Here is a 12,704-nt window from a genome sequence, read left to right as displayed (position 1 = left end):
TGAGCTGCAAGGACTCCTCAATGAGGCTGCTCTCGAAGAAGGACTTTAGAGATTACTTTCCAGGTCACAATTCTAGCAAGCCCTTAAGAGCTAAGATGATCATTAAGGAATCATTAAGGAATCATTAAGGAATCCCTTCTAACTCAAGGCTTAATCTGCTGAATGGCAGATGCTGAAATTTAATTTTGCACGGTACAATTTTAGGCAGCTCTGGAGGGGTTTGAATTCTGTTCCTTAACAGAATCCTTTCGTTGGGCAGGTGCTGATCTGTGAAATTGGCTGTTGGAGTCATGGTGCAGTGAGGAAGTTGCTCAATGATACTAAACCAAGCAATAAAATAAATGTGATTTCTTGTTATTAATTGCTTTCTAAGGAGACAATGGAAAAACTTACTTGGCTTGCAACAGAGAGACGTTTAAGTCAAGAAGGAGATTCTGAAGAAGAGAATTCCCAGGAAGAGAACTCTGAGCCTGAGGAAGAGGAGGAGGAGGAAGGGGAAGGAATAGAGAGTTTACAGAAAGATGATGAAATCTGTGGAGATACATCAGAGGAGCCTAAATCTGCCTTCACGATGGCCAAGGCAGCTTCCCCACAGGTGGAAGCCCACAGGATGCCAGCAGGTGAGGGCTGTGGGGTGTTCTGGTGCCAGCAGGTGAATTCTTTGGGTTTTTTTGGACACAGGGAGTGGGGAAGTAGAGCTGCTCTCTGCAGGGAAAACAAACCAGTGGGGAATCATGTCTGGGTTTAATTTCACAGATGTGTCTGAGCCAAGTGGTGCTTTCCAGCTGGAAATACAACTTTAGGACCCAGTCACAGCTCTGTAAAAACAGTCTCTTGCATATGAGCCAAGGGTCTTCAGTGCCTCAGAAACCTGCAGACAGATTTATGGTTTGTGTCAGCTAATACCCAATACCTGTGGAAGAACAATGTTAGGCAGTCAAATCTTTGCTAAGTTGAATTTTGTCTGACGAGATCGTGTTGGAGAAAAGGAAAGGAAACAAAGTCCGGCAAGTGGTAAATGAACTTTGCAGGGAACTTTGAGGAGGGGACCTCAGCCCATTAAATCAACAGATTCCTAATCCTGAAGCCACAAAAATCTGCATGTAGCCCCTCTTAGTTCCCAGTTTCATTCCCTGCTGTGTGATTTTAACTCTTGTGTAAATCATAAGCTAAAGGGATGATTTGCAGAGTGAGCAGCCAGCTCTGGTGCTCAGGTTGTGTCTGTTCCCCTCACGGCTGTTCTGCCCTGGTGTGCAGGATTCTGTTGGTCCCAAGACAAGCTGGGATGGCCCTGTGGCTGTATGCAGGGATTGTTCCTGGCAGGTGCTGTGGAAACAAGCAGCCAGTTTGAGATGTTGGCCAGCCTGACTCGTGGGAAGTGTATTTCTCCTGCATTTCCAGGGGAGCACAGACAGGAACTCATCACTGCCTCTGAGGGCTGCTTTTCTGTTGGAATCTTGCCCTGGCAGAGCCGTGGGGCACCTCTGCCACCAGCTGACCTTGTGCTCCTCCACAGGGGAGAACCTGAAAGCCCCTGGGAAGAGCAGGAGCTCCCACAGAACCAGGAACAAGCGGGGCCGGGCTCGTGCCAGCAAGGACACCTCCAAGCTGCTGCTGTTGTACGACGAGGACATCCTGGAGAGGGATCCCCTGCGGGAGCAGAAGGACCTGGCCTTTGCCCAGGCCTACCTGACCAGGGTGAGGCAGCCCAGGAACAGGAACGGCAGAGATTTTGGGGTCCTCTGACACAGAACTCGGCCACAGAACTGCCAGTTCTGACTGGGAGTACTGGTCTGGCTGGGGTGGAGTTATTTCTTCCTACACCCCATGTGTGGTGCTTCACTTCCCAAACTGTCCCTGTCTTGAGCTGTGAGTTTTCCTGGTTTTGCTGTTCCTCCTCCTGTCCTGAGTGGGGGAGCTGGAAGTGAAGGAGCCAGGGGCTGGGGGTGCTCAGCTGCTGCTCTCAGTCCACAGCACCAGAGCCTTCTGAATTCCTGAATTTAACAGTCTGGTCTGGGATCCCTTCCCTCATGAGCAGCTTAGGTTTATCCTTAAGGAAAAGACTTGGTTGCTTCACCGAAATTGCAAGCACTGTGCAAATTCTGAGTAGAGGAGATCAAAGATTACCAGATTAAAAGAATTTAGGGAGAAATTCCTCCCTGTGAGGGTGGGCAGGCCCTGGCACAGGGTGCCCAGAGCAGCTGTGGCTGCCCCATCCCTGGCAGTGTTCCAGGCCAGGCTGGACAGGGCTTGGAGCAGCCTGGGACAGTGAAAGGTGTCCCTGCCATGGCAGGGGCTGGGATGAGCTGATCTTTAAGGTCCCTTCCAACACAAGACGTTCTGTGGTTAACTTGTTTTCCCTCTGGATGTTACCAAGCCCTGTTGCTGCCCCCAGGTCCGTGAGACGCTGCAGCACATCCCGGGGAAGTACGAAGATTTCCTGCGCGTTATCTACGAGTTCGAGATCAGCACAGACAAACGGACAGCTGTGGATCTCTACTCCACTCTGCAGAAACTCTTGCACGACTGGCCACAGCTGCTGACAGATTTTGCTGCCTTTCTTTTACCAGAGCAAGCTTTGGAGTGTGGACTGGTAGGTAGAGTGAAAGGAGGAGGCCAGATTTTAAGCACCATGAATGCTGGTGGGAGTGAAAGGATAGAGAGTTCTTCCTAGGGCCAGAAAGGCAAACAGCTGGTAAATCTCTTGCTTACCTTGCTGCTTTTATTAATCAGAATTGGAAAGTTTGGTGTTCTTTGTAAATCTTCTGCTCAGTGTGACTGTGGAGGATCGGCCTTTTCCCACTTGCATCCCGTCTGACTGCAGAGACAACGTGCAGATACAGCAAACAGTGGTTCCCCTGTCTCCAAATCTGCCTTCCACTTTGTAGGATAGAGAGTTTCACCTGTTCCCTTCTTTCTGGATTTCCCTATCTTACGTGCAAAGCCAAACTTTATGGCTCATGTAAGTATTGAGTGTACAAAGTGTTGTTTCTCTTGCTCTGCCTCTTCCCGGTTTTGCAAAGGGCGTCAGTGGAAGACAAAGACCAAGACAGGAATTTTATAGCTTCTTTAAGTCAATTCGAGATGCTTGGGAATATGTGCTTGAACATGAGGGGGAATCTTTTTCTTTTGGCCAGTTTGAGGAGCAGCAAGCTTTTGAAAAGAGCCGGAAGTTCCTCAGACAGCTGGAGATCTGCTTTGCTGAAAATCCTGCCCACCACCAAAAGATCATCAAAGTCCTGCAGAGCTGTGCAGACTGTCTGCCCCAGGAGATTGCAGAGGTAACCAGGGACCCCTTTCCTCCCAGTCTGAGTGTACTCAGCCACCCTGATTCCCTGTCCTGCTCCTGGGCACCACGGGATTTGCCAAGCTCGTTCTCCCTTTTGAGGGGACAGCTCAAAGTCATGGAATCACAGAATGATTTGGGTTGGGAAAGTCCCTCTCATTCCACCCCCTGTCATGGGCAGGGACACCTTGCACTAGCCCAGGTTTCTCCAAGCCCCATCCAACCTGGCCTTGGATTCAAGGGGAATTGGAGCTGCCTCTCCAAGCCCTGCGTGTTTCCTCTCTCCCACCTCCACCTTGCCTTGATCCCCTTGCAGCTGAGATTTTAGCTTAGTGCCATCTACCGAGTCTGCCTGGAATTCTGGAGGAATATTTCCAGGCTAATTTGATAGCTGGCTGTGGAATGATCTCAGAATATCCAGGAGGTTGTACCCACCCAAGCACCAACTCCCATATCCGAGCTGTAACGAGCCGTGGTGCTTCACTTGCTCTGAGAATCCTTCAGAGCACAGTGAGGTTACATGGAATGAGACTCGTTTGCTCTGGATTTTCTCTTCCAGCTGAAGACCCAAATGTGGCAGCTGTTGAAGGGACACGACCACTTGCAGGATGAGTTCTCTGTTTTCTTCGATCACCTACGGCCCTCAGCCAGCCGCATGGGAGACTTTGAGGAGATCAACTGGACAGAAGAGAAGGAATATGAGGTGGAGCAATCTTTTCCCTAAAACCAGAAATGATGAAAGCAGAGACAAAAAATGTGTTGGAACTGGAATAAGTCATAGAGGGTGCCGTTCCAGGGAGAGGGAAGCAGCAGGCTGGGAGAGCTGCTGGTGGACTGAAGTGAACTCTTCAGATTTTTGAGCAGGATTTGTGTGTCTGGGGAAAACAAAATTTGGTCACCTGAGAGCAGCTGTTGTTTGTTTGTTTTGCTGCAGTTTGATGGGTTTGAAGAGGTGTCTCTGCCAGATGTAGAGGAGGAGGATGAGCCACCCAAGATTCACGGAGCCGCCAGAAACAAGAAGCGGAAAGAGATGGGAGGCCAACCCCACGACAAGGTGGGCCTGGGGCACCTCCCTGCAATTTCTGACCTCTGAGCAGATGCATGGGGATAAATTGTCTGTCTGAGAGACGTGGCAACAACCACACAAAGGTGGAAGGAATGGGATTGGGGCGTTTCTGTTGTGCTTTGCTTGCCATCATCACTTCAGTTCTCTGCGGGTGTTGCAGCCCCCCGGCCCCCCATGTCCCCCCTGTGCCCTGTGTGTCTGTCAGCTGGAGGATGTCTGTCAGCTGAGTATGTCTGTTTCCAGGAGGTCGAGTGGGTAGATGGGATGAAGGAATGTTCATGTTCCTGCCATGAAGGGAGTAGCGATCTCAAGCTAAAGAAAAGCAAAAGGAGGAGCTGCAGCCATTGTAGTAGTAAGGTTAGTGGAGAGGCCTGGAGTGCTCAGGGGGAAGTGGAGTCCTGCCAAGTCTCCCTGCTGTGATGATCCTCGGGCCTCGTGTCTCCCAAATCATGGGGTGAGGAAGGAAATGGATCCAAAGGTGCCCAGTGGTGCCTCCCTGTCTGGAGCTCTGACCGCACCTGCCTGGCCTTCTCCCATCTCTCTCCTCCTCACTTTCTACTGCCCCTCCTTGCTCTGCTAAATAATGTCATTTTTGATGTTCTTTTCGGTTAAGAATAAGTTTTTTGAGTGGAAGATGCTGGCGTGGCCACTGTGTGAAAAGACGTGTGCCTGTTATTATTATTATTACTAATATTATTATTATTATTAATAATAATAAGCTTTCTAAAGCAAATGGAATGCCAAAGTGACGCCTTTGGCAAGGCCAGGAATACCTGGGAAGCAAAGGCTGAGGTGTGGTTGGGATGGACAGACCACGTGTGTGTGATTGTGCCTGTGGGTTGGTTTGCAGGTGTGTGAAAGCAAGTTTTATAAAAATAAAGATTCTCAAGAGCTGCCTGTGAGCCTTGCTCAGCGAGAGTCAAGTCCCCAGCCAGAAGGGAAGGATCCTGGAATGCCTAAGGAACCTGCAGAAGAAATCCTGGAGAGCAGAGACGAGGGAGAGGACGCCCAGAGCAGAACAAAACCTGTCTCTAGGAAAGTGGACTCTGTGTCTTCAGGTGAGTGAAGGTTTTGTGCACAGCAGAGAGTAAAATCCTCTCCAGGCTGTTGGGGTCCCTCCAGGCTGGCTCACAAATGAGCAGAGGTTCAGGACTTTCTCATGCACATTTATTGCGTATAATGAGAACTTCTAATCATCTTCTTTGGCTTTTTTTTTCTCTTCCTCCACTCTGGATGCTCCAAACTTGTCGAGCATTCCCTTCAACAAAACCTTTCCTGCCTAGAGAATATTCTGCCCTTTTCACAATGATTGCTCCATTGAAGCTTCTCCTGCCAGGATACTGGCCCAGTCCATGGTACTGGTTCTTTCCCAGTTTCCATTTTAGCACAGCAGTTCAGAACCAGCATCCCCAGTCTGCCTTTAAACAATCTCTGTGGTGCTTGTTTTTCCTCCAGTCTGCTACAGACAAGGAGAAACACAATTATGGCAGGATAAACAACCCGAGGCAAATCTCTTCCTCCCCCCTGGAGCCAGGGCTCAGCTCGTGCTGCTGTTGGGGACAACACCCAGTTAAAGACAGGAGTTCAAACGTGCTCTCATGTCTGGGTTTGTAGCCAGGGTGCCAAGAGCAGCAGGGGTTGGTTCACTGGAGAGTTTTGCTCTGGGCAATGCACTTTTTAAATCTTCATCACTTCACACAGCAGCTGGCTGCAGCAACCCAGAGGGGCGAAGAAAATTGGCTGTAGATTGGCTGTAGATTGTCTTCCCTGAAGTCCAGGGTGGGTAAAGTGCAGGTAGAGTCACAGAGCTGCTCCCAAACTGTTCTCATGCGCAGCATTAGGCTCTAAAAATAAAAATAAGTAAAACGAAGCCTCTAGGAGTTTTTCCTCACAGCTTCCCTGACCTTGTTTGGGTTTCTTGTCAGGATCTCACCTGGAAGGAAGGGCGGCCTCCAGCAGACCTGGATCTTGTGAAAAACCTGCCCCTGCTGATGCCCAGGTTCCAGAAGCAGCTGCCAGTGCAGGTGTGGATGCTGCCCAGGACAGGAGCTCTGCTGCCACTGGCCCCAGATGGACACAGCTACAAAAAGCTGCTCTAAAACTACCTCAGGAAACCAAAGACTGCTGTTGCACCGAGGGACTGAACCAGCAGCCTGGAGGGGATGCAGAGGCTTCCCTGGGGCTGAGCAGGGACCTGCTGCTCTCTGCTGCAGCAAAAGGGTCCCCGAGACCTCGACCCTCCTGTGGACAGAGCCCGTGTCAGACTGAGGGGCTTCATTCTGCTCCAGCAGAGCAGCTCAGGGGCTCTGCTCTTGCTTCAGAAGGAGGTGGTGGCAAAGAACTTGAGGGACCTTTGCCCCTGGGAGGAAAAGCTGAAGCAAAGCAGGGCTGGATCACAACGGGCAGCAAAGCAACCCCGGGTAAGAGCTGCAGCTCAGGGTCCCCCGGTCGCTGCAGTTTGGAGACAGAGGACAGAGGCTGCACTGGAGATGCTCCCAAGGGCAGGTCAAAGTCAAATGCAACCAACTGCTTCCAGGTGCATCAGCATCCTGAGCAGCTGGAGCCCAGAGCGGGCACAGCCTCCCCGGGGCAGAGGGAGGAGGAGCAGCAGCAGCAGCGAGTGACAGAGGCCACCGTGTGTGCCAAGAACAGCAAAGTCAGCTCCACTGGGGAGAAGGTTGTGCTCTGGACCAGGTACTTCTGCCTGACCTCCTGCATCTGTCTGCCTTCACTGTTTGGCTCCAGCTCTCACTGGATCCATTCTTTCCATTTTGTATTCCCCTTTTCTGCCCCCTCCCTTTGAACATTTCTCTGATCGTGGTCCAGCAGTTTGGCCCCGTGAGCAGCACTGGCTGCTCCTGGCAGAGCTCTTATTGGAGAACTTCAGGCTGGCAAAGAATCTTTTTTTCTCCTTCAAAAAACTTAAAACCAGGCTAAAGGTGCTCTGCTTAGAGATGGGTCCTGGAATTGGGGGTGGCAGGAGGAGCAAAGGAAGGAGCCTTGCTCACGGATTGTTCTGAACTGGGAACAGGGCTGGGGGGGGCTTGAAGTCTGTCACTGGTTTTGAGCTGCTTTCACAGTGGTTGGTTTTGCAGGGAGGCTGACAGAGTCATCCTCACCACCTGCCAGGAGAAGGGAGCCCACCTGGACACCTTCCACGCCATCTCTCAGAAACTGGGCAACAAGACAGCGAGCGAGGTGAGGGCTTGGTGTGGGAGAGCTCCTGCTCCAGGGAGTGGGAGAGGGGCTGGAAAGGAAGGGAAGGTGGGGGGTGCTGTCATACCAGTCTCCCAAACTTCAATTTGATGAAAAATCATCTTAGTTAGAAATAAAAAAATCAAAACCAAACCAAACTCTGCTCTGTTTTAGTGGTGCCAAAAATCCCGAGTGCCCTGGTCCTTCTGCCAGGGTTACCCTTGATATTTGAGCTGCACATTTGGTACTGGAGTTGTTTCAGTGGCTGCTGCTCAGGTCTTCAGCCTCCTGCTTCTATACTAAGGATCTGCTTTTATCTCTGAATCTTCCCAAACTGCCACATTTTACCTGGAGGATGTAACTGTTCTTCCAGAGAAAACAACAACCCAGTGCTCTTCCATTTCTCTTCCTTTATGACTGAATCTTGTATGAAATGCCATTCAGGTGTTTATTATTTTATTGTTACAAACCACCCTGAACTTTGTAGTATGAAACTGCAGTTCTGTGACACCTCCTAGGTCACTCATCATCCTGGATTTCCCCTGTTCTCCAGGTATCCCACAGGTTCAGGGAACTGATGAGGCTGTTCCACACGTCCTGCGATGGGAGCTCTGAGGATGAGGAGGATGCCACCAGTACCAGTAACACAGACCAGCTGTCAGATAAAGATCTTCTGCTTTCTGAGGAAGAACCTGATGACTGAGGTGATAAACTACTGACTGCACCAGAAGAGGCTTTTTTTGCCAGTTTGCTGCTAGACAGGTGCTGTGGAAAAATGTTTGCACAGGTACTTGAGACAGCACCTTCCTTTTTTGTTTTGTTCAATTTCCTGCTGCACTTCCAGCCTGTACCAAGCCAAAGGCAGGAAGTTAAGATGAGAACATTCTCCACAACCTCCCTGGGGAGCTTTAGCAGTGAAATGACAGAGCTGAGGCTTGTGGACACTGACCTGGCCTCAGGGTGAAGGTTGAGCCCAGCAGCCTCTGACCAGGACCTGTAAATATTGTACCCTAAGATGTCAGTTCTCATGTGGAACAATCACAAGACTTTTTTTAAGTTCTCCCCTTGTGCTGATTGTATGTGAGATAGTTACAATCTGAACTCTGTATTTATTGTGTGGGTTTATTTGAACGGGCAGAGCAAATCCACTTTGCACAGTTGAAAAAAACCCAACCAAAATACAAAAAATCAGCCCCCCCAAAAAGCAGCTTTCCTCCTTTACAACACAGCTGTGGGCAGCTGGAGAACTCAGGCCAGAAGTAAGAAGATTTTTGGTGAAGTGAGAAGAAAGCAGCAGCTGGGCCATCTCCAAAACCATTCCCTTTATTCTGGGAGTGAGCTCAAAGCCACTCTCACTCCCCCTACCCCCAGAAATAAAGGTGGGTTAGTCTGAGTCTGCTTCATCCTCAGATCCATCTGCTCCAAACCCTGTCTCATAGCACTGGGACAGAGTCTTTAGCTCCTCCAAGGCCTCCTGGAAGTCGTCCTGCTCCACTCCAGCCGTGAAGAAGCTGCTGCAGCGCCGCGCATTCCGCGCCCGCAGGTCCCGGCACAGCCCCGAGAGCAGCGAGTGCAGGACAGGGGAGCTCTGCAGGGCTGCCAGCACCGGGATGCTCTCAACACCTGCAGGGTTAGAGGCACATCAGGGGTTAAAGATCCACCAGAACCTCATTCCCTGCCCTGTTCCACTTCACAAGCTGTTCCCTTACTTGAACTGGGCTGCTCCACACTCACAACTCAAACTCTCCTCACGGCATTGGTTTGTTATTTATGTGCTAATTTTTAGGCCCTGATCTCTCTGTTGCAGAGTTTAAGGGGCATTTGTTACCTGCTGAGGAAGAGCCCTGAGCTTTGTCCAGGAGGAAGCCTCGGCTGGTCAGGAGAGGAGAGAAGAACTGGGGGAAGGGAGGCCGGGTGTCACAGGGCTGCTGGAGCACGTGGGATGTGCTGTGAGGAGGAGGTGAACGAAGTTACCCAGAGCTCCCTCAACTGCTCCCTGTTCCAAACCAGCACCCCCTGCCCGTGCCCACCTGAAGGCTCCCGGGAACTGGGTGTGGAGGTACTGCTGGAGCACCTGCTCGGGGCTCTCACAGCTGTGCAGGGGCGACCGGGGCTGGCCCAGGCAGCTGCTGCAAAGGAAATTCAGGGTTTTCCAGCCTGAAACCGTCACTGCCTCAGCTGCTTTTTAGCTGTTTTGCTCTAACATCAGCAGCACTCAGTCACTAGACTGCTCCTCCCCTCAGCTGCCTCTCCGACTGGAGGGATTGTGGATGCCTGCAGTGAGGAATCCCTGTTGGGGAGAGTTCCAGGAGGTGCAGTTCAAATGCTGATTTACCTGGTGGCTTTCTCTTTGCAAATTCCTCGTAGCACAACAGACTGAGCAAAACAGCAGCTGACCTTTTGCTCCCTCCACGAGGACAGAAGCTTCCAGGGCACGTCCTGCTGGTGGGCACTTAAAGTATCGGGGAGCGAGGAGCCAGATAAGGCAGGGAGGGGAAGAGCCGCCCACGCAGCCACAGCCTGGAGTTGGGTGACACAGCAGTCTGAACAAGCTCCTGGCACTGGGGGTGTGCAGAACAGCTGTGGCACAGCTGGAAGGGGCCCTCACCTTCCTCCCAGAGAAAGTCAGGGAGTCAGCAAAGTGCATCATGGAGCCCTGGAAGGACCAGAGCCGGTAGGGAGCCGTGAGGGTGTCGAGTGCTGCTGCCAAAATCGCGCTGCTGTGGTAGTTCAGGGATGCCTGGGGAGGAGGCAAATGCAGGAATTGCAAGACAGGTCACAGTCACCCCTTCCTTAACCCAGTTTTGTGTATTTAACTTAGCCAGATTGTAAATTGTGCCTTTAAAAGAGTTTAACAGTTATTTCGGGGTTGGGATAAGCAGCCAGTGTGTAACAGCAGCTCCAGCCCAGCTGTTTGCTAACAAATGCTCTGGTGCCAGTTTCCTTATCTTCCTTGGCCTCCCTAGGGCTCCAGCAGGGCTGGAGTTACTCTGAGTGTGGAGAATAAGGTAGTAAAGCCTTTTCTTCAGTGCCAACACTGCAGGCAGCACCCCACCAGATAGCACAGCAGCCAAGGAAATGTGTTAATATTTTCAAAAGTAGGAAGAAAACTAAGGAAATTAAAAGTTGGCAGCTAAGTCCCAGTGAAAAAGCAGGAAAAGGTCTCTGCTGAGCAGAACAGCACCAGGAAAAACCACCCAGAAAGCACTTTGAGGGGGGTAAAGCTGCAAGAGCTCAAAGCCAAGCACGGTGGGTGATCCCAATCCAGGACTTACGTCGTATTTTATGTATGGAAAAGTCACGGGAGGTTGTGGCTTGATTCCCAAACTCCCACTGAGTGACAGGGGGCAGAAGAGAGAGCTGTGACGGGAGAGGTGGGCAATGCCCAGGGCTGTGTTCATCAGTCTGTGAAAACTGTTCTGAGGGTCCTGGAGGAAAAAAATCCAACCATTGGAATCTTAAAAGAGCAGGCAGGAACCTGTCAAAGCCAGGCTGGGCACCTGTTCTTGGTTCCCCTCATGGTTTACTCACTCCCACGGTACTCAGGACCGGAGTCAGGCCCCAGGTCAGGATCCCTTTCCGTGAATACTCATCGTGGAGCAGCTCTGTCACCTTGGCACCGACTCCAGAGAATCCGTTGTGAAGGTCACAGAGGACTTGAAACCCCTGTGGGAAGCAACAGCAGCATCTCAGGTTCTGCTTCATCTCGAGCCCAAAGTTTCCTGAAAGCCAAGGGAGCCTGGACAAGGTGTGAACCTGCAGGTAGTCACACTCCTCAACATAGAAGTGCAGCCGATCTTCCAGCTCCTCGACGCAGGCAGGGTCCTGCAGGAGACTTTCACCTTGCCCAAAGGCTTCGAGACAACCACAATCCCTAAGGGAAAAAGGGGGAAAGAGTTTATTTTATCCCTTTTATTAGTCCTTGAAGGCAAAACTCAGTTCCTGTTCTGGATTCTGGTCTAACCCCTGGCCATACCCATCGTGCAGGTACTGGCGGATCACGTAGACACTCTTGGGGTGCAGGTGCACGTTGAGGTAATCGGACCAGAGCCGCACAGAGGGAGTGTCCTGGGACCCCGCAGGAGCCGCACCTGCAGGGAGAGAGAGGGGAGAGCAAAGGTCCTTTCAGCTCTGAGCATCCCCGAGAATACAGAAATCAGTTTTTAACTTGTCCCGTGTTTTAGCCCATTTGCTGCCCTGACCCAGCTCTCTGTAAGCCAAGCAGCCTTCTCCCATAGTTTTCCTTCTCCTTGTCCACTACCACGTTCTCCCACAGCAGGGGCCAGGGAATTCTGCCCTTCTGGAACTCCGATCCCGCACCGTCCCCGCGCACAAACCTGGCCCCGCAGCACCGCGATTCCCCTTCCCGTCCCCGGCAGCGTCTCCCTACGGGAACAATCCCGGCGCGGTGGTTACGGGGCGCTTCGCCTCGCCCCTGCTCGTGTCCCGGGCACGGAGCGCTGCGGGCCCCGCTCACCCTGCGGCTCCCGGTGTCCCGCGGCGCGCAGCCCCCGGCCGGGGCGCGGTCCCGGCAATCGGCCACGGCCCCGTCCCTGCGACACAAAGCGGCGGCAGCTGCGGCGGCCCCGTCCCCTCCCGTCCCGTCCCGTCCCGTCCCGTCCCGTCCCGCACTCACCAGGACACCGGCGGCTCCGTGCCCGCCCCGTCGGCTCTGAGCGAGCCCACGCCGCCTGCAAAGAGAGCCCGGTCACGGCGGGGCCGCCCGGTGGCGGCGGGGCCGCCCGAGCCGCCCCATCCCGCGGTACCTTTCAGCTCCAGCGCCACCAGACGCGGCGTGGGGGTCTCGGGGCCGCCCGGGCCCCGCCCGAACCGGAGCAGCGCGGCCGCGCGGAGCTCGGCGGGCTCGGCGGGGCTGCGCAGCGCGGCGGCCTGCGGGGAACGGGGCGGAACGGAGGAACCGGGGGGAAGAAGAGATCAGAGCGAGCCCCGGCGCCGGCCCGACACCACCCCCGGCCCGTCCCGCAGCCCCCCCGCACCTGCAGCCCCCACCAGTGCGCGCCCACGCAGCCCGAGTAGTGCCCGAGCTGCAGCGTGACCGCCTCCCCCGGCATCGCCGCGCGGCCCCGCCGCAGGAACCGGGAGCGCGTCACGGCCGGGCCCGCCCCGGACGGGCGGGGACGCGAGCGGGGCCAGGCA

General features: G+C 53.1%; 2 protein-coding genes across 6 annotated transcripts in view; one reads left to right on the top strand and one right to left on the bottom strand.

Annotated features, from left to right (window-relative positions):
- Positions 1–8,940, top strand: part of LOC125318072 (GON-4-like protein) — a 28,158-nt gene extending 19,218 nt beyond the window's left edge. For 2 of the 4 annotated variants that reach the window (XM_048288436.1, XM_048288433.1), the window contains exons 21-31: positions 374–620; positions 1,517–1,698; positions 2,396–2,593; positions 3,138–3,281; positions 3,846–3,989; positions 4,221–4,340; positions 4,596–4,709; positions 5,203–5,410; positions 6,278–7,046; positions 7,448–7,550; positions 8,101–8,940. In XM_048288436.1, coding sequence (XP_048144393.1) covers positions 374–620; positions 1,517–1,698; positions 2,396–2,593; positions 3,138–3,281; positions 3,846–3,989; positions 4,221–4,340; positions 4,596–4,709; positions 5,203–5,410; positions 6,278–7,046; positions 7,448–7,550; positions 8,101–8,250 — 2,379 coding nt within the window. In that variant the 3' untranslated portion in view covers positions 8,251–8,940. Of the gene's footprint in view, positions 1–373; positions 621–1,516; positions 1,699–2,395; positions 2,594–3,137; positions 3,282–3,845; positions 3,990–4,220; positions 4,341–4,595; positions 4,710–5,202; positions 5,411–6,277; positions 7,047–7,447; positions 7,551–8,100 lie in introns of those variants that run through there. The other 2 variants (XM_048288434.1, XM_048288435.1) reach the window with 2 other exon arrangements.
- On the bottom strand, positions 8,855–12,634 carry MSTO1 (misato mitochondrial distribution and morphology regulator 1). 2 transcript variants are annotated; one of them, XM_048288520.1, is made up of 14 exons: positions 12,545–12,634; positions 12,314–12,437; positions 12,184–12,238; positions 12,025–12,100; positions 11,885–11,933; positions 11,524–11,638; positions 11,304–11,421; positions 11,079–11,213; positions 10,823–10,975; positions 10,156–10,287; positions 9,883–10,067; positions 9,578–9,676; positions 9,376–9,494; positions 8,855–9,170 (listed from the first exon to the last, which is right to left on the bottom strand). In XM_048288520.1, exons 1-14 carry the CDS (start codon positions 12,617–12,619, stop codon positions 8,932–8,934), a joined length of 1,674 nt encoding a protein of 557 aa, XP_048144477.1. In that variant the 5' UTR covers positions 12,620–12,634; the 3' UTR covers positions 8,855–8,931. The 2 variants fall into 2 exon arrangements, with proteins under 2 accessions (XP_048144477.1, XP_048144478.1); XM_048288521.1 differs by having other exon boundaries at positions 9,578–9,673.
- Positions 12,635–12,704: the final 70 nt, after the last annotated feature.

The sequence above is a fragment of the Corvus hawaiiensis genome, chromosome 29, assembly GCF_020740725.1.
Source record: "Corvus hawaiiensis isolate bCorHaw1 chromosome 29, bCorHaw1.pri.cur, whole genome shotgun sequence".
NCBI classification, from domain to species: Eukaryota; Metazoa; Chordata; class Aves; order Passeriformes; family Corvidae; genus Corvus; species Corvus hawaiiensis.
This window is presented reverse-complemented; position numbering and strand designations above follow the sequence as displayed.